Here is a 21,270-nt window from a genome sequence, read left to right as displayed (position 1 = left end):
TGGATAGGTGAGCAGTGTGGAGGGAGGGTATAGGGGACTTTTGGGATAGCATTTGAAATGCAAATGAAGAAAATACCTAATAAAAATTGGAAAAAAATATTTTTTTAATTTCTCCTTCAGTTATGACAAGAGGCAATGCCAGATATAATACTCTGACTTGTAAATGGTTAACTTTTTAGAACTTGAAATACAGATTTCCAGCCTTCCTGCCTTTTAGAATTGTTAATGAGTCTCTTTTTCTGAGATGCTTTCCTTTATATTTGGCTTAGCATATCTCTCAATGATTTCGATGTACTTTCTTTGTTTACACAGTAATGAACAAGAAGAGAATAAATATATAGTCCATGGCTTTTTGGCCTTCATTTAGATTTTTCTTCCATCTATACTTCTCAGGATCCCACTAAGTAAGGAATGATGCTGCCCACAATATACATTATCCTTCTATATCATCAATTAACAATCAGGACAATGTTTAAATACATACACACATGCCAATGGTATCTACATGATTCCTCATTGAGACTGTCTTCTGGGGTATTTATAGATTGTGTCCAGTTTCCTATTTCTTTTTTCCTTTAATGGTATTTTCTTTATTATTATCTGGGTTGTATGTGTGCATAGTGTCTGTGTGGATACACACATGTCACAGAACATCAGTTATGACCTGAGGGCAACTTTGTGGAGTCAATTATTTCCTTCTAATTTATTCAGGTTACAGAAAATGAGATCTGATCAGAAGGCTTATATGATAAACAATTTTATACATTGAGCCATAAAACAATCCCTTCATTCCCCTTTGTAAATCTATTCATTTCATGTTCAATTTTGAATTTGTGCTAATTTCTACTTTTTTGTTCAATAAAGTTGCTCATATCTTTCTTTTAAAAATTATACCATTAAGAGCTGGAGAGAAGGCTCAGTAATCTATGGCACTGGCTGCTTTTTTAGAGGAACACAGTCTGTTTCCCCACACTCACACCCTGAGTAGGTCATGATTTTCTATAACTCCAGATTCAGAGTAACTGACATCCTCCTCTCTCCTTTACAAATATGAACACACATACATGCAATCTCACAAACATCACATAGGTATATATGCAATTAAAAAATAAAATAAATCTTTATGAATGATTTCATTAACTTCAACTTTCTAGGGCTTACTATTTTCTCTAAATCTCCATGTATATAGTTATAAAATGAGGCATTCTTTTCATTGATCTTCCTTCTAATGGGCTACAAGACTAATGTTCTTTGAGTTAACTCAGTATCACTGTGATCTTTGTATAAAATGTCTTTAAATATATCTTTTAACTCTTTGATAATCCCATACAATGTATTTTTATCACATTCATTCCCTTTCCTGATTCTTCCCTTATACTGCTCTAATTCCATAAGCATCCAACTTTGTATATTATTTTTTAAGGCTTAGTTTTATTTTATGTCTAGGTGCCTTTTATCTGCATGTATGTACGTGAACCATAACGAGAGCATTACCCACAGTGTCCAGGAGTATAAATTATCTGGTTGAACTGAAGTTACAGAAGATAATGAGTTACCATGATGGTACAGGAACTGAACCAACATCTTCTGTGGGATCAGCAAGTGTTCTAAAATCCTGAGACATCTCTCCAGTCCTATTGCTTTTAAAACCATACATTCCAATTAATTCTGCCTATACATTTTTGGGTGTATGAATATTCACTGTAGTTGGATACTCATAAAAGTAAACTGACTCTCTTCAGGAAGCTATCAATTACTAGTAGTTCCTCATATTTGGCACATCAGAACCACCCTCTTGCTCCATGCAGGGACTCAATCTCACTCAAGCTTATACAGATCTTGCACATACTGTCACAACTGATGGATTCATTTGTCCAACTGCTGTCAAGTGCTCAGAAAACACTGTTTTAGTAAAGTCATCCACCAACACTGCTTCTATAATATGGCACATCCACATGCAAATTGATCCCTGAACATTGGAGAAAAAGGTTTAATATAGAAGTCAAATTTACTGCTCACCACTCCAAAGTCTCTTATCATCTTCACAATTAAGAGCTATGGGTCTGTGACTTAATCTATGTTTACTACATGGGTAAACTTTTCTGATGGTGGATGAGACATGAACTAAACTATCATGAAAACTCATTATGATGTGGTTTCTGAAGAAGATTTAAAAACTCTTTCTTGGAATAAATAGGTCTTAGAAATTGGAAATGGTGTCCTTCAAAAGTAAAGTGAATTGGCATCATATATTGGCTCCTTCTTCCTGAATTATCTGCTTTTAGAATATTATTTAGACAAGCATTAGATCTTCCTATGTCCTATGATTGAGCTTGATTTAGTTTTCAAAATTTTTGTGTTTTTATACCTAATATTTCTATTCTTTAAAAATTTAAAAATGAATATGTTATATTACATTCTACTAGATTTGCCAGTATGCATTCCAACACACTATACATTGCATAATATGTCCATACCACAACTTAATTTTTTTCAAAACAATACAACCCACTAATGCTAATTTGTGATGCTCATATATGCATGGGTGTGAGGCCATCCATTTGGGAACTAGAACCATAACAGTGGTCCTATATGAAAAGGACCATCTAGCAGTCATCAACTGCAAATAGATCTTCAGTGAGGAGTGGGGATTCAGGACACCCTCTCCCATGCATCCTGGAATATTGACCTACTTTATGTTATGCAGTTTTTCTATAGGCAAACATTGGTGATATGAGCACATTTGCATGATAGCTAATTCATGTTCAAAGGACAATATTTACAGAGGAAAATTTCAAAGCACTCCACCACATTCTCTAGCTTTTACATTCTACTTCCTGTTCCATGGTATTTCCTGAGCCTTGAGTAGGGAACGATACATCAATGATTCACAATTATGCTGTACATTTTGATCACTTATGAGTCTACATTATCCAGAGCCAGTTGCAAAATTAATCTCTAACAAAGATATAGAACAGCACAAATCCACAGGTATAAATACAAATATTTAGATGGTAATTTGACAATATGACCATTTAATAAAATGACAGTAGGAACCCTAGTTTGAAACTATGACATCATCAACCATGGGTTCATGACCAGGATTATAGTACCAGGCACAAATTCCATCTCAAGGATCAAGGCTCAAATCCAATCAGATATCATTTAAGTAACCCCATAACAATTGTGTCATTATTGCACTACTAGGCACCTCCGGCCTGGTACCTCTATATTGTAGCATGTGAGTTCAGCTCAGGATAAGAGCATTATGTGGAAAACCAGGGGCTGAAAATTGAAAACTGAGAAATGGAAATGATACCCTATATACTCCCAAAGGGAATTGTAGACATAGGTATGCTGAGTTGAGGGATTCTGTTAAAATTCCTCTGTCTCTTGTCTTCCCCACTTGGCAGTGCCTTATATAGTTCTCATAATCAACAGATCTGCATCCAATACATATGCTAAAATAATTCTAAAACCTCACAAACATATTCTCTCTCTCTCTCTCTCTCTCTCTCTCTCTCTCTCTCTCTCTCTCTCTCTCTCTCCCTATACCTTACACACACACAAAGGTGCCTTACCCCCTTAACTAACTTTGTTGATGTGATTTTTAATGATGTCATATAGCTTTGATGTATACATCTATTAGATTACTGCCAGTAGGTTGCTGTACTGATGGGAATCTTTCTTTCCAACACCATATAAAATACTGTTCTCCCATCTCTGTTAACAAATATTTCTTTTGTCTTCATACACTGCACCAGGAGGCAGGTACTTATGTAAATCACCTCTGGATTGCTGTATTGGTGTGATAGGTTTCCCCCAGCACAAACCTCTGTCCTTGCACCTTGGCAGTAGAATATCTCCTCATGGCATCAATGGTAAATATTTGTGGTAATGAGTTTGTTAATGAACTTGATTTTATCAGTTCTCTATTTGTGTATCAACCACAAACATCATGTTTAATGCTATAAATACAGACTAGTCAGATTTTTCTTAGTGAAGCTTTCTGCTGCTGCTTTCAGAAAATGAAGAAAGTCAAGCAGACCCTGTGTTATTACTTTGTAATTGACACTCCACTTCTCCCTGCACACAGTTCTATTCGGATCATGGTTTGAGCATGTTCGTGGCTGGCTGTCCATGAGAGAATGGGACAACTTTTTGGTACTGTACTATGAAGACATAAAAAAGGTGAGCTTACAGTATCACTCAGTTAAGAACGAGAACCCATTACAACAACAATAACAACAACAACAACAACAACAACAACAACAAAAGATGAATATTGGCCATGGGATCTAGAAAAACAGAGAGAAATCCAAAGACCTGTTTTCAGCCTACCTGCTTCCCTGAAGGGATGGAGAAAAATACTTATTAGTAAACAGTAAAAATGCAGTCAGACAAAACTGATAGATGAAATTATTCAAAAATAAATTTGTCCTCATAGAGTTTTCTCTCAGGAAGCAGAAGGGAGGAACCTGGGAGGGAAAGTATATGGGGGGACTGGGAGGGAGAGGTGAACCTGATCTAGTATTGTGTGAAAGAAAAGGACTGAAACTCTGATGGCCAGCAGTAAGAATGGATACAAGCATCCTCTAAAATTAGGAGGTTTTGGAGACCCTCCAGAATGCACCAGAGACCTGGTAAGTTAAAGACTCTCAGGACTCAAAGGGAGAGACCTTAGATGAATTTCCATGCATTATGGAGAAGGATGTTATATACCCTATCTCCACTTCCATCAGGAAGACAGGGTATCAAATGAGGGAGAGTGTGCCCATCCCACAATCATAACTCTGACCCATAATTGTTCCTGTCTGAAAGAATGACAGGGTTGGAAATGGAGAGGAACCTGAGGAAAAGAAGGTCCAGCAAAAGACCCAAAGTGGTGTCCAGCTCAAGGGGAGGTCACAAGGCCTGACACTATTCCTGAGTCTATGGATAGTTTACAAAAAGGGACCTATCATAAATGGCCTCTGAAAATACCAGCAAGCAGCTGAAAGAATCAGAGGCAGGTGTTTGTACCCAGACAATGGACAGAAGCAGCTGACCCTAGTTTTTGAATTACACTCAGCTGAAAGAAGCTGAGGAGAAGGGTGATCCTTTAGGATGACCAAGAGTCTCCATTAATCTGGACCCCTGAGATCTTTCAAAAGTGGACCACCAAACGAACAGCACACACCAGCTAATATGAGGCCTCCAACACATATACAGTAGAGAACTTTTGATCAGTGTTCATTCAGAGATGATGCACCTAACCCTTGGGAGACTGGAGCACACAGGGAGATTAGAAGTCATCTGGTTTGGGCAGGACATCCCCATAGAGACATGGTGGTGGGGAGGAGGTATGTGATGTGGAACAGTCATAGAGTAGATTGGCTTTGGGGCAATAATATATAGAGTGTAAAAAATAAATTAATTTTACAATTAAAAAAGTTTCATCACACTTTTTTTCCCATATGTAGAATCTTTTACTTAATCATCATTAAGTTCAGTTTTCCCAAGAAAGGATCACAACCCAGCTGTCTGCTACACACTACTGCACATTCCAATAAGTCTTCTATCTGACCATTAACACATTCTTTTCAGTTAACGTCATGAGTGTTTACATTCGTGTGAAATATTAGGCAAAACTCTGATAAATATGTAAAAAAAAATGTTTTAAACTAAGAAAACCTTATGTCTGCATGGGGAGGGCTAAGATTGAAAGCACAATTTTTGGTGTTCTAAGATTTTACCTTGTAATGATTATATCAGAAGATTAAATTAATTGTGGTAATACACAGAAATCATTGCAACAGTTAGAGATCTGAGACAGAAAAATTGGGAATGTGATGCCCACATGAGCCGCAACCTGAGATGCTTTCTCAAAACAAAATCTCTTGGAAGAACTCTCAAGTCATAAATATTGAGAACATTTCTATAAAACTGTCGTAAAATCTACATTGTTTTTAGTTAGCCTAAGCAAACAGTATTATTTGAAACTAACATTAATCTCTGCTGAGAATTTTGTGCACATGTCTTCATTTGCCTTGATGATTGTCTAGCAGCATTTCTATAAGTTTCTTTAAACCTGCCAGGGAAGGATAGGTATGCTTGTACATACTTTCAGTGCCAGCACTTGGAAGGAAAAAGCCAGATAGATGGTTTGGTGATCTCTGTGAGCTTGACACATACTAATCTCCACAGAAACTTCCAACACACAAGAAAAAACTCCATAGTGAGGCCCTGTCTTGAGAAAAAAAAACCTCAGTATACTGAGTGACTGTGTCAGCACACACCTGTGACCTTAGCATTATAGAGATTAACCCAGGAAGGTCTGAAATTCAAGGTCATGATCCTCTAAAAAGCAAGTTTAAATTTAACCTAGGTTCTATGAGAACCTCTCTCTTACATTTTCTCTTCCCTAAAAAGAATTCCCAGGCTCTGTCCTTTAGAGAGCAGAGATGAGCCACCTTGAGAGCCCACTCAAAATATAAATGTTGAGTCTGAGTCGTTCCCTTTGTTCCATTTCCTTTATTGCCTAATTCCTATTCATGCTCTCTCATTTGATGATGCCCTTTTCACAACACTTTGATCATCCCCATCCACAGATCACATGTTTGAATCTTTTCTCTCAGTGCTCTCTGTTTACTGCCCTAATTTCACTTTCTTCTTCTTTTAGGATACAAAGGGAACCATAAAGAAGATCTGTGACTTCCTAGGGAAAAATTTAGGGCCAGATGAGCTGGATCTCGTCCTCAAGTACAGCTCTTTCCAAGCCATGAAAGAAAACAACATGTCCAATTTTAGTCTCATTAAGGAAGATCAGGTTACTAATGGCTTGAAGCTCATGAGAAAAGGTAAGAGATCATCTAGCTTCAGAATATGTCAGAACATGTGAAGGGCTTGATGTGGCAATGAAGCTCTAAGTAGTTGTTGGGAATGTACTGAAAGTCACTGCTTATCACTGATAGCTTCTCACAGACATTACAGGGAAGGTTTTTATGAAGAAGATGTGGGTTTAAGACATTCTGCAAAGTTGATTTATTCTGGTAGATGAACTTGGGATTGGAGATGGTCATGTCCAATAATACTTCAATGAAAACAATGGGAGAGTAGTCAGTATTCTATGAGACATTGTAAAGTTTCCTATATCACATTCCTCATTTCTAAAATATAAAAAGTGTAATGCAGTAGAACAAAGATATATCTAAGATGATAACCATAGAACCACAAAAATTACATTAACTGCTGGAAAAGATGTTGAACAGGTCAAGATTGCTGCCAACTGTAAACCAAGGTTATACTCCAATAGGACTAAAAAAAAAAATCTCTAAAGTTAAAATCTGATGTTATTTGCCAACCTATGTTTAGATTACCTTAGTTTCATGACCCCTCACTTCTTTGGAATTATCTTTTCTGAAAAGGGGATTTTAATGCTCTCTATTTATTTGCCAACTCCTCTCTATGATGGGAGCAGATTGTTTGTGTGTGTGGTTTCATAGCTGTACAGATATGGAGTTACTTTGACAGAATGAATCAGACCTTGTGCCTCACCCAGACTTAATTAGATAATGATAGATGAGATGGAACTTAGAGTAGAAGAAAGAAGGTGTCAGTCATCAGATAGAACTGTTCTTGCCAGCTGCCCTCAGACTACTGCACTCCAGACTCTGAGGAGACATATTTCTCTGCACTAGAAACAAGGTCTCACCTAAGCAAAGTGCTCTGTTTCTGGATTTTCTATAATGAATGAGAATTTGGCATTGTTAAAACATTGTAAGAAAATAAGTCTGTTATTACATACCTAAAGGAATGAAGTAGCTCTGTTAATAGCAAAGGGATAAGGAAAGTGACAAGCAAAAGCATTAGCAGAGACAAATCAGAGCAGATGGAATAGAATTTAAGACCAAATTCCATAAAGACAACTGTTGTTTCTGCTTTGCCAGGAAGATAATTTTAGGATGAGACCCCACTTAGTTTTAATCTCTTCCAAATACAAATACTCTTTGTCATGCAGCACAGATGATAGCAGGAATACATACATACATACATTAATTATAATATAGTTCTACCAAAATACTTGATAAGACTTCGTTAATCTTTGGAAATTTAATTATCCTAGTGATTATATGTAGCATATATTTTTGTTGTTATTGTTGTTTTTTTTTTTTTTTCATTTGAAGACAACTTTTATTTGGGAGGATTATTTTTCTTTTACTATGTTATATCCTTTAAGCCAGGTAATTCTGGAAACCAGGTCACTGATGGGGGACACGAAATACATTACCCACTTGCTTCACTAATTCATTATAGAGAATGATGAAATGGATATGTCTGGAAATAACTTTGAAAGTAAAATATATAAAGATAATATTTGTCTTCTCAATTCCTCTATCAGATTGGTGCCATTTTTGAATCATCAAAATATGTGCAAATCTAAGATAATGCTAATACACATTCCATTATTTACCATTAGATAACCTAATTCCCTAAATCATAGAGCATTAAAAAGCTGTATTAAGTGTTAGACTTGCCTGAGCCAGGAGGAATTCACTAGACCTATTTTCCAAAATCCTTTAGTTGTTCTTATCTCAAGACACAAGAAATTATCTTTTATTGTCTCTGCAGAGCTACTTTGTAAGCTTTATCCCAGAGACTGAATCATTCAAGTTGTTGAGATGCATCTGGTTTTAATCTCCAAGCAATGATTTTCCACATGCAATTGTAGTCATTTTAATTCAATATTTAGGATCTGCAGGAAATGCATACTAGAGAGATATTCAGCTACTCTTTGGGTTTGGGTGATCAGACTTTATAAAGACAATGCCATGATCAAGATATGTATAGGAAATATATACTGGCAAACCTCAAAATTCCTAGCACTCATTACTTCACAGTGTATGTTTAATGGACACAGTAGTTGGGCCATTGATCATTTTCACTGGTACCTTCAGAAGACCTTAAACAGAGTCAAAAAAAGAAGATGACACAAGGACAGAAGAAGAAGCCTGCCATCTTCAGGCCAAAAAGAAAATCCTACAAAGGTTTGGACAGTACTCTGATGTGAGATCTGCAGCCTCCAGAACTATGAGGAAGTTCTTTTTCAACAAGAGTTAAGCCACCACATGTTAGGGTTATCCTGCCATGTGACACACAAAAGTTTGGGGAGATTTTTAGAAAGAGGAAAGAAAATAAAAGTGCATCAATAAGGTGCACAGAATTTGCACATAAGTGAACTTACAACTGCATGTGTATACCTCCAAAGATGTGGTTTCTCAGATGGACTGATTCATTGGGAATCCATATTGAGTTTTTTGAGATGCTTGTAGTCTAACATCTATCTGGTTTGGCCTATCAGGATCCAGGCATGCTGTCAAAAACAATAAGATATCATGTTCAAATAAAGAAAAGAAAGAACCTGAAGGCACAATGGATATTAATAGGTACCCATCTCATTAGATGACACTTTTATACTCATATCAATTACAGTATATTATGTTAATATGCTGTATCAGGTATTTACATTTTTATGAATTCTTTATATTTTCTTTAATATAACCCTCTGGGGAATTAAAATTAACTTATGTGATGATACAGAAAGAAAGTAATGTGATAGAGAAAAGAATGGCTTCTATTGTCATTCCTTTTGGATTCAAATACACACACATTCACTGTCATACTGATAACATCTCAAAGACTAATTTTTCCTCATCAGCAAAATAGGAGAACTGCCTATACCTACCTCAGGTATTCACGAATTTATTTAACAATCCCACACTGAGTATGTCCTATATGTTTGGCACTCTTTGTAAAATGAACCATTTAGTAATTTCAGAAACACTTTCTTTTCAAATATATTAGGTGCATATTCTGTGTGTATATTCAAAGAATAAATGCATGGTACACATAACAGTGTCACAGCTAGGAAATAAAGCAAGGATGGGGCCTGCTGGGTTGTAAATGGAGGAAAGATGGGAAGAGAAGTTTACAGTGTCATTAATAAAAAGACAAAGAGAAAGATGTAATTATATGAAAAATAATAGCCCTCTAGGGTGAAGGAAGATACAGTTTGGGCAGTTTGTTAATCTTTAAGGTTCCAACTAGAGACATTCTGGGATGAACTGGTGAAAAACAATATATGGTCAGAAGACACAGTGCTACATAGGACAGGGCCTGAAATTATACAGATCTTCATGCATCAGCAAACACCATGGATGAATGAAACAGAGTCCTGTAATTCCCTCAGCTGGCAGGGGCTGGGTCCACTGTATCTGGTGAGAAAATCAAGATACTTGAAATGCCTCAGATAACTGTGTGTATCTGCATCACTTGTGAACCCACACACACATAAGTAGAAACTACTTTAAAATATTAGTTAAAACTTGCTTTAAAATCATTTACTTCTGTAAGTAAATATTAAGATGTAGACAGAACACTTGAAGTCTGTTTGGATCATTGAGATGATAAAAACTGCTGAGTTGGATAGCATGATAGGAACAGGTTTGATGGGAAACAGGAATAACCTGTGTATATATAAAAAGATCAAGCCAGTGTTGCTGCTGTTAGATTGTCTAGCATATAGGTTGGGAAAGGAAATGGTAGGACATAATTTAGACAGAGGGAGAAGTTTGTATATATGATTTCAGGACTTAAGAAATTTTCAGTAGGGTGTGGTGGCTCACACCTTTAATCCCAGCACTGGGGAGGCAGAAGCACGAAGATTACTGAGTTTGAGTCCAGCTTGGGCTACAAAGTGAGTTATAGGACAGCCAGGGCTATACAGAGAAAACCTGTTTCAGGAAAAAAAAAAGAGAGAGAGAGATAAATTTTCTACAGAAAATGGTAGTTTGATTTGTTAATGCCATGGACCAGGCTCAGTTGGCCCCTCTCAATCTGTGGAAATCAAGGTTCCAACAGGTGAGCTGGAGTCTGTGAGGATTCACTGACAGATACAGACAGGAGAGTGTGTGCTGAATCTGAATGTATTGTCACAAATCCAACACCAATCTTATATAATGCAGAAAAGAAAGGAGTAGGGTGTCACAGCATGCAAAGTACATTGAAGTACATGGCACAAAAGAGAGAAACGGCTTCAAAAGACTTACAGGAAACAGGTAATATTTACAGTAAAGATGAAACAGCCCTGCCTATGGTCAGCTAATGATAGGTAAGGATTTCACAACCTAGTCACATTTGTCCTTCTCCTTTGAGCCTTGTGAAAGCTAGCACCAGGGGGTTCTGCTCTAGCAAACCTTCTCATGAATAATGCAATACCACAACCCTCCTGTTTCCTAGACCTTGGTAAGTTCTTGCATATGAGTGTAACTTGGCTGTTCATTTAAGTATCTGTAGGGAATCTCCATTTGTCGGAAGAATTCACCAACTTGCTTCTAATATGCAACGTAGTCTGGTATACCTGGCTATAATGAAGAGTCTAAGTATACTTTGCTAAGCTTGCCCTGAGACTTCTAAATCTTATCCAGTAAAATACCTTAAGAAAGCATGCAAGACCCTCCACAATATTGCAGACACAAATCTGGGGCATTCTAGCTATGGGAATGCCAAGGTTCCAGGAGGCTCTTTCCTTGAAACTGTGCCTCAGGACTGCTTCCAGATTTCTAAACCTGTAATGTGAGTCACTGCTGGAGTGGATGTAGCATATTAACTGGGTGATCATTACCAAACAGAAGGTAAAAGCTTATGAAGGGTTGAGCTAGTGCGGTGTTACGACCATTATTAATCCACCTATGTATCTTCTTCACATTTTACAGGCACAATTGGGGACTGGAAGAATCACTTCACAGTAGCCCAAGCTGAAGCCTTCGATAAAGTTTTCCAGGAGAAAATGGCTGGATTCCCCCCAGGGATTTTCCCATGGGAATAATTTTCAAAGCTTTTGAATATTATATGAACACTGATGTTTATGTTCCTGTTGTTGTGTATCTTGAATACCTAGATGTGGTCATAGAATAAAACCTGTTGTGGAATTGTGAGGGTGATTTTTTTTTTAAAGCTAGTGTTACTAATACTAGTAGTAGCAACAGCAGTGATGGTAGCGCTGCTGCTCCTGCTGCTGGTGGTGGTGTGTATACCTTTCTGTTTGTAGTGCCTTCAGAGGCCAGAAGAGTGCACGGGTTACGAGGGACCTGTAGTTGCATGTAGCTGTAAACTTCCTTCTTTGGGTCCTAGGAACTGATCTCAGATCCTCTACCTAAGCAATACAATACTCCTAAAATCTCTCCATCTTTGAGAGTCATCTCTGCAGCCTAGAATCATGGAATCTTGGGTCATCAAATGTTTGCTACTTTTATTATTGTCTTGTTGTGTATTATCAGCAAATTCCAATTCACTTTATAGAATTCCAGCTTTAAAACATTTTATTTTTATTTAAATAAGTCATTTATTTGTAGTTTTATTAACTGAGATTGGACATGAAAACATTTCTAAGTGTTATGCTATGGAAATTTCACAAGTACTCAGTATTTGTGTATTTATCATACTTTGCATGAATACCAGCTTCATTATTTGCAAAGAAACATATATATATTTATATATACTTAATGTTTTCATTTGTTTATTCTCTTTACATCCTGCTTGCAGCCAACTCCCTACTCTCCTCTCAGCCACACACTTACAACTTCTTCTCAAGGAAGCCCCTCTCCTCTTCTTCTCAAGGAAGGGGCTTCCCTTGCATCCACCCACCCAGGGACAAACTCACCCTGGTGCATCAAATCGCAGAGAACTAAGTACATCCTCTCCCACTGAGGACAGACAGGGCAGCCCAACTATGGGAAAGGGGTGCAAAAGGAGGCAACAGAGTCATAGTCAGAGACAGCCCCTGCTTCAATTAGTCTTCATGAGACACACATGAGACTAAGATATTTGTTACATAGGTATAGACAGCCTAGGTCCAATCACTGCATACTCTTTTGTTGGTGGTTCAGTCTCTGGGAGCCCCCATAGACCCAGGTTAGTTGGCTCTGCAGGTTTTCTTCTGATGATCTTGACCCTTCCAGCTCCTTCAATCTTACCCACAATTCTTTCATAAGACTCCCTGAGCTCTGTAGTAGAGGTTGAGATCAGGGATGGTGATAGGTCCCAGAAGTTCTTCTCTTGTAAAGGAGATTTTAGTTTCTTGCCTTTTTTTTTTTTAACCACATAAAATCAGGGAAATGCAAATCAAAACAACCCCATATTCCATCTCACACCAGTCAGAATATCTGAGATCAAAACTCAGGTGACAACAGATGCTGGTGAGGATGTGGATAAAGAGGAACACTCCATTGCTGATGGGAGTGCAAGCTGGTACAACCACTCTGGGAATAATTTTGGTGGTTCCTTAGAATATTGGACATAGTACTACCTGAGGACCTAGAAATTCTCCTCCTGACCATATACCCAGATGATGCTCCAACATATAATAAGGTCACATGCTCTACTTTGTTCATAGCTGCCCTATTTATAGGAGTCAGAAGGCAGAAAGAACCCAAATGTGCATCAACAGAGGAATGGATACAGAAAATGTAGTTCATTTACACAATGGAGTAAACGCAGCTATTAAAAACAATGAATTTATAAAATTCTTAGGGAAATGGGTATATCTGGAGGATATCATCCTGAGTGAGGTAACCCAATCACAAAAAACCCACATATGATATGCAGTCACTGATAAGTGAATATTAGACCAGAAACTTAGAATACCCAAAATACAATTTGCAAAACACATGAAACTCAAGAAGAAGGAAGTCCAACATGTGAATTCTTCGTTTTTTTTTATGAATGGGGAACAAAATACTCATGGAAGAGGTTACAGAGACAAATTTTGGAACAGAGAAAAATGCTTATTGAGATAGAAAAAAGGACCATCCAGAGACTGCATGACCCTGGGATCCATCCCATAAACAACCACCAAATCCAGACACTATTGCATATGCCAGCAAGATTTTGCTGACAGGACACTGATATAGCTGTCTCTTGTGAGGCTATGCCAGTGCCTGACAAACACAGAATTGAATGTTCACAGTCATCTATTGGATAGAACACAGGACCCCTAATGAGGGAGCTATAGAAAACCCAAGGAGCTAAAGGGCTCTGCAACCCTATAGGAGGAATGACAATATGAATTTACTAGTACCCCCTTCCCCCCAGAGCTTGTGTCTCTAGTTGCATATGTAGAAGATGTTGGCCTAGTAGGCCATCAATGGGAGGAGAGGCCCCTGATCTTGGAAAAATTATATGGCCCAATAGAAGGGAATGCCAGGGCCTGGAAGTAACAGTGGGTGGGTTGGGGAGCAGGGCTCAGGGAGGGTTGAGGGACTTTTGGGATACCATTTGAAATGTAAATGAAGAAAATATCTAATTAAAAAAAACCTTAAGTTACAGCAGATTCTAGCAAGGATGTGGACAAAGGAACACTCTTACATTGCTGGTGGGACTGGAAGCTGGTACAATCACACTGGAAATCACTTTGGTGGTTCCTCCAAAAATTGGACATACTTCTACCTGAGGACCCAGAAATACCAATCCTGGGCATATACCCAGAAGATGTTCCAACATGTAATAAGGACACATACTCCACTATGTTCATAGAAGCCTTATTTATAATATTCAGAAGCTGGAGAGAACCCAGATATCCCTCAACAGAGGAATGGATACAGAAAATGTGGTACATTTACACAATGGAGTACTATGGAGCTATTAAAAACAATGAATTTATCAAAGTCTTAGACAAATGGATGGATCTGGAGGATATCATCTTAGTGAGGTAATCCAATAACAAAAGAACACACATGATATGCACTCAGTGATAAGTGGATATTACCTAGAAGCTCAGAATCCTTCTTAGAAGGAGGAACAAAATAGACATGGAAGGAGTTACAGAGACAAAGTTCAGAGCAGTGACTAAAGAAACAACCATCCAGAGACTGCCCAACTTGGAGATTCAACCCATAAACAACAACCAAACCCAGACACTATGGCAGATGCCAACAAGAGCTTGCTGACAGGAGCCTGATATAGCTGTTTCTTGAGGGTCTCTGCTAGTGCCTGACAAATACAGAAGTAGATGCTCACAATCACCCATTGGATGGAGCACAAGGTTCCTAATGAAGTAGCTAGAGAAAGTACCCACGGAACTGAAGGGGTTTGAAGCCCTATAGGAGGAACATCAATATGAACTAACCAGTACCCCCAGAGCTCCTTGGAACTAAACCACCAATGAAACAAAATACATGGTGGAACTTTTGGTTCTAGCTATATATGTAGCAGAGGATGGCCTAGTCAGTTATCAATGGGAGAAGAGGCCCTAGTCCTGTGAACATTCTATGCTCCAGTATAGGGGAATGCCAGGACCAAGAATGGAAGTGGGTAGGTTGGGGAGCAGGAGGGTCGTGGAGGGTGTAGGGGATTTTTGGATGAGAAACTAGGAAAAGGATAACATTTGAAATGTAAATAAAGAAAATATCTAATCAAAAAAGAAAAGCTGTCTACTTCCTGTTAGCGGGTAATAGAAGTATGATTTAAATCTTTTATAGTTAGGAAAGGATACAGATTTTCAAAATGAGTAGGAATATGAGGTTTTGGTTTTATTATTTTTTGCGAGAGAAGCAGGATACAAACTTTGTTGGTTGCCAACTGAAGGATATGCTGATTTGGGAGAAATTGTTTTTCCTTTTCTTTTTAGAAAAGGTGATTAGTATTTACATATCTTCCAGATTTATACAGATCAGATTTGATAGAGGCATACTGCATGAATAATTCAGGTGAATCAAACAAGAAAATATCTTTGTGCCATCCCTAAATGAAGATTTATGATTGTAGCATAATTTGATCCTAACTTATTTGACTACCCTACACAGATTAATACAATCCATACAGATAACTTGATGATACTAAAATTTTGTTTTGAGATTTGTATATTTCAGAAGACACAGCTTTAGTGAATCCCATCATCAGACATGCTGAACTGATCTGCTTGAACTCCTGATCTCAGGGACTTTCAGCCAGATGGATTCAGGACAGGGACATCATCAAAGACTACTCTTCCCACTTTCAAATATATCTCAATGCACATATTCAGCTGCAAGTAATTATTAAGAGTTGTTGTCCAAGTTCCCTGGATTTGGGAGTTGGAGGTGGTTATTCTAAGTCATCTATCTGGGGAATTTAGAAATGGTCATACTTTGAACAGGAAGGAAACAGCTAGAATTATTGTGCAGCGATAATCTCATTTGGTAGAAGCCTTTGTAATAGTTACTAAGTTGAAATCATAAATTCTTACTTTGGTACAGAACGTATTTTGATACAAATTTAAGCTTTTCCTTGGTATAAATTTCTTATTTATATAAAATTGGTATTAGAGTTGTTACTCTCTTATAGACATTGTTCCTATACAGCAATTTTAAGAATATAAGGGTTAGACCCAGTCATTCTATAACCATTATCATAAACTGCTGGGAGATGATTAAGCCTTTGAGATAAAGGCCAGATAGCAAATTCGTGGCTCTAAGTTAATTGTTAAGGTGCTTGAAAGTTATTTTAATTAGAAACTGATGAGAGTATTTAATGAAAAACAGTCCAGATTATTTTACATATATAGTTTGTAAAAATGTCGGAAATTCACAGATGTGACATTTATTGTTGTTTATTCACTTGTTGTTGAAATATATACGCTCCTAACAGCTCCCCACTTGTGAATCAATCACTGGATGAGTAGGCAGAACTTCCAGGTTGGAGAAAGGAAGTTGAGAAGCAGGAGAGAAGTCTTTTGAATGGGAGAGTGGATGTAGTGGATGTAGGTACCAAAGGCCCCAGTTCAGGTGATAGATCCACTGGGATCCACTTCCAGAGGATATGTAATTCAAAAGAGCTTACAAATTAGGCCACTAGGTGCTGCACCCAAAGATTGTGTTACCTGTTGATTCTAAACTAAGTTGTATAATGTTTGTCTTCACATGGCAAGTGGGTTCTAGAGAGAAAGGTACTGCAAAAAGCACGGGTTTGTGAGAAGTGCACCCCAACTAGCTGTGGGATTTTTGAAGCATGGTGTTGGCATGGCAGCAATTTGCATTGGGAACTTAGTGAGCCAGGTGAAGAGATTTCAGAGCTCTGGGTCAGAGAGTCTGCTGTGCTGATAACAGTCCAGCCTGACCACTGGTGCCTTGCCAGTGGTAGCATGGATTGCTTTTTTAGACATTTTTCACGCTATATCCATTGATAGACGTGTCTGTTTTTATGACAATAACATACAGGTTGATCATTGAAATAAAATTGAAAATCCAGAAATACACCCACATGCCTATGCACACTTGGTTTTGGACAAAGAATCCAAAAACAAACAATGGAAAAAACAAAAGCATCTTCAACACATGGTGCTGTTCTAACTATAGGTGTACATATAGAAGAGTGAAAATAGACACACATTTGTAGTAGGTTAGCCCAATGCTGCTTGTATTCTAATGTTTGGAGTCAGCATGTAGCTTCTGGGAACCTGCCCCCAGTTAATTTCAATTGGTAAATACAGGTGCCCACAGCCAATAGCTGGGGCAGAGAGACGTATGCAGGGTTTTACATTTCCCAGGCTTGGGACCTCACAAATAATTTTCTCAATCCATTATATATCATTAAATTGATGATATCCTATTGGTTTATTTAGATACAAAGTCCTGAAGGAATGTTTGATTAAGTAAACAATAACAACAACAACAACAACAACAACAACAACAACAAAAACCTTGCCTTGCTGGGGATTACAAATTTACAGATCACCCCTGAAAAAAATACAAAGAATTCTACTAATTATCTAGGATATCAAATATATCTACAAAAGTTTGGACTACAAACTGTACAAATCAAAAGAAACAAATTAAGGACTTTTAATGATTTTCAGAAGTTACTGGGAGATATTAACTGGGTGCAGCCTGTGATTTCCTTGACTACTCAAGACCTAACAAATTTATTTTATACCTTGCAGTTGATAAAGATTTAAATAGCCAAGGAAATTGCCAGCTGAGGCTGAGGAGTTAGCTCTGCTAGGAAGGAAATTACAGCATACACAGCTAGATTGTATTAATCCAAAAATGGCCTACATCTTAGTTATCTTATCTTCTACTCATTCCCTATGAGAATTCTCATACAGAGGGAAGATTATATTTTAGAATAGATAATTTTTAGCACATAAACAGAATAACATATTTTTAAAAAGTACTTAGAAAAGATCTCTGGATTGATACTAAAAGGAAAATGAGACTTTGACTATTAGTTGGAATAGACCCAGTTGAAACTGTCGTACCATTCACTGACACAGAGATCGACTCATTATGGGCACAAGATGAACATTGGCAAAGAGCATGAAAAGATTTCTTGGGAGAGATTAATAACAGGTAATTTAAAAACAAGTGACTTCACTTCATAAAAAAACTAATTGGATGCTCCCTCATATAATAAAGAGAATTCCAATTTCTGGAGCCCCTACAGTTTACACTGATGCTAATAAATCAAGAAAGAGAAAATATAATTTAGAAAATGTAAGTAAGGTAGCTGAGAGTCCATATAAGTTGGTCCAAAAATCTGAATTATATATACTACTCATGGTGTTGTCAGATTTTCAAGGGTCTCTTACTATAATAACTGCCTCTCAATGTGCATAAAGCATTGTTTTACACATAGCGACTGCTGAACTTATTCAGGATGATTCTGAATTGACTTCACTATATATTCAGCTACAAGAAATGATCAGAAATAGGAGTAATCCACTATATATAATCTCATACAGGTCTGCAAGGCGGTCTGTCACAAGGTAATAATGAAACTGACCAGCTATTGTTAGGAAGTGTATGAGAGGACTCAGAATTCCATTTAAAAATGTTAACAGCAAAGACTTAAAGAATTCTCTATCACTTGGCAAGAAGCCAAGAAAATTATGAGGCACTTTCCTACTTGTTTACTATATAACCAAACTCCATTACCTACAGGAAGTAACCTTAACGTTAGCCAAAGAAATGAAATTTGGCAGAGGTATGTTCCTTTTTACAGAGTTTGATAAACTGATATGTACATCATAGTATAGAAACCTATTCAGGATTTCAATGGACAAGAGCCAAAAGCTGATTCTGATATTACACATTTGTTAGAAGTTATGGCCATTATGGGAATACCCACGTAAATTAAAATGGACAACGGTATGACATATGTATCTAATAAGATGAAACAGTTTTTAATACATTATAAGGTAAAACATGTTACAGTCATATAGCATAATCATACAGGACAAACAATTGTGGAGAACTCTAATTGAATTCTAAAAGAGATGCTTAACAGGCAAGAGAGGGCAACAAAAACACACAGAGGCAGGTTATATAGTGCTATATTAACCTTATTTTTTAATCTGCTAATGAACAGAAAACTAACACTGCTAAAAGACATTGGATTTTTTTGAAAAAACTGCTAAAGTAAACCAGCCTATTTTACATTAAGGATGTTCTGACTTCAGAATGGAAAATGGGAACTGTGTTAGGCTGACAGAGGGGTTATGCCTATATTTCTATAAGGAGAGAAAAGCTATGGGTTTCTTCCAAATTGATAAAAATCAGAGATGACAAAGGAAGAACCCCTAAAGCCCTTGGCTACAGACAAGAAGAAAGAAACAAACAAAGACAAAAAGATAGGTGATGTATAGATCTGTGTACACGAAGACAGCTAGAACAAGCTGAGATTTAAATGTCTATATGTAGCCAATAACACCTATTGGGTATAAAATTCTCATGACTTGTTGTTACATACAATCCTTTAAGATGGCATGAATAGAAATTTATATTTTATTTTGATTATATGATCAAAGTAACCTCTAAAGAAAAACAGTTGTCTTTCTTTATTGATCTTCATTAATTAATTTTGGCACCTTAAACCTTTAATATGAATGTCTTTACAGAACTATGTTTTGGTTGTAAGGTTTATACATTGCAGAATGAAAGAGGAGGAAGACAGGCTTTACAATATTCTGGGACCTTCCATTCCAGCTCCTTGATTGATTCTACCTCAACTACATTGAAGCTGTCTCCTCTAAAGACTTGCTTCCAGGACATTTCCAGAATACCTAGCTTGTCCATCTTACCATTCAGACTGTTATAATCAGGATGTCAGCTATGCTGTGAACTTTCTCAACACATAGAGACTGGAAGGCAAATGATGCCAATTAGCCCTCCTTGGACAAAACTATTTTTCCTATTTCCCTTAGGGCCCACATATGGGAATTCTTTTCCCTAATTCAGCTAAAAGCAAGCAAAAGAATATTATTATTCCAGCCACTTAGTTTGGGATGGATGGTTCTTATTATTTTATAAATTATAGATATATTTTCATTTTAAGAAACAATTCACAAATGTTGTGGCTTTGGAAAGAGAGGAAATTGAAGAGCATAAACTCAGAAATCTTTACCTTTCCTTTCCTCTTCTCTATCCTTCCTTCTTAGGTAAAGGAAGGTAAATGAGAGTGAAAAATAGGGGATATAGTAATATATGAATTAGAGGAATAGAAAATAGGTATAGGTTATCAATTTTACTCTTAAAGAAAACACTGTATAGCCATATCTCACACTGCAGAAATCTTTATAATTAGTTTAAATTAGTTATAATTTTACATTGGTACAGAATTTAAAGATAATTTACTTCTGTGCCCTATTTTTTAAATGTGGATATTGATTTCCTGGGGTCCAGCTTCTTGGGTTCTTTGTATATATTGGGATATTAGTCCCCTATCACATTTAGGATTGGTAAAAAACGTTCCCAACCTGTTACTGGCCTTTTCGTCTTATTGATAGTGTCTTTTGCCTTACAGAAGCATTGCAATTTTATTAGGTCCCATTTGTCGATTCTTGATCTTATAGCAGAAGCCACTGGTGTTCTGGTCAGGGATTTTTTCCCCTGTGCCCATAGCTTTGAGGCTTTTCCCCACTTTCTCCTCTATAAGTTTTAGTGTCTATGGTTTTATGTGGAGTTCTTGCAAGCTTGCACAACCACTCTGGAAATCAGTCTGGCAGTCCCTCAGAAAATTGGACATTGTACTACTGGAAGATCCAGCAATACCTCTCCTGGGCATATATCTAGATGATGTCCCAACTGGTATTAAGAACACATGCTCCACTATGTTGACAGCAGCCTTATTTACAATAGCAAGAAGCTGGAAAGAACCCAGATTTCCCTCAACAGAGGAATGTATACAGAAAATGTGGTACATTTCCACAATATAATACTACTCAGCAATTAAAAACAATGATTTTCATAAAATTTTTAG

General features: G+C 37.1%; 1 protein-coding gene across 1 annotated transcript in view; it reads left to right on the top strand.

The window, feature by feature from the left end:
• Sult2a1 (sulfotransferase family 2A, dehydroepiandrosterone (DHEA)-preferring, member 1) overlaps positions 1-11,975 on the top strand; it is a 41,165-nt gene extending 29,190 nt beyond the window's left edge. The window contains exons 4-6 of the mRNA NM_001111296.2: positions 4,097-4,191; positions 6,662-6,839; positions 11,754-11,975. Of these exons, the coding sequence (NP_001104766.1) occupies positions 4,097-4,191; positions 6,662-6,839; positions 11,754-11,866 (386 nt within the window). The 3' untranslated portion in view covers positions 11,867-11,975. The remainder of the gene's footprint in view (positions 1-4,096; positions 4,192-6,661; positions 6,840-11,753) is intronic.
• Positions 11,976-21,270: the final 9,295 nt, after the last annotated feature.

The sequence above is a fragment of the Mus musculus genome, chromosome 7 (genome assembly GCF_000001635.26).
Source record: "Mus musculus strain C57BL/6J chromosome 7, GRCm38.p6 C57BL/6J".
Classification (NCBI taxonomy): domain Eukaryota; kingdom Metazoa; phylum Chordata; class Mammalia; order Rodentia; family Muridae; genus Mus; species Mus musculus.
This window is presented reverse-complemented; position numbering and strand designations above follow the sequence as displayed.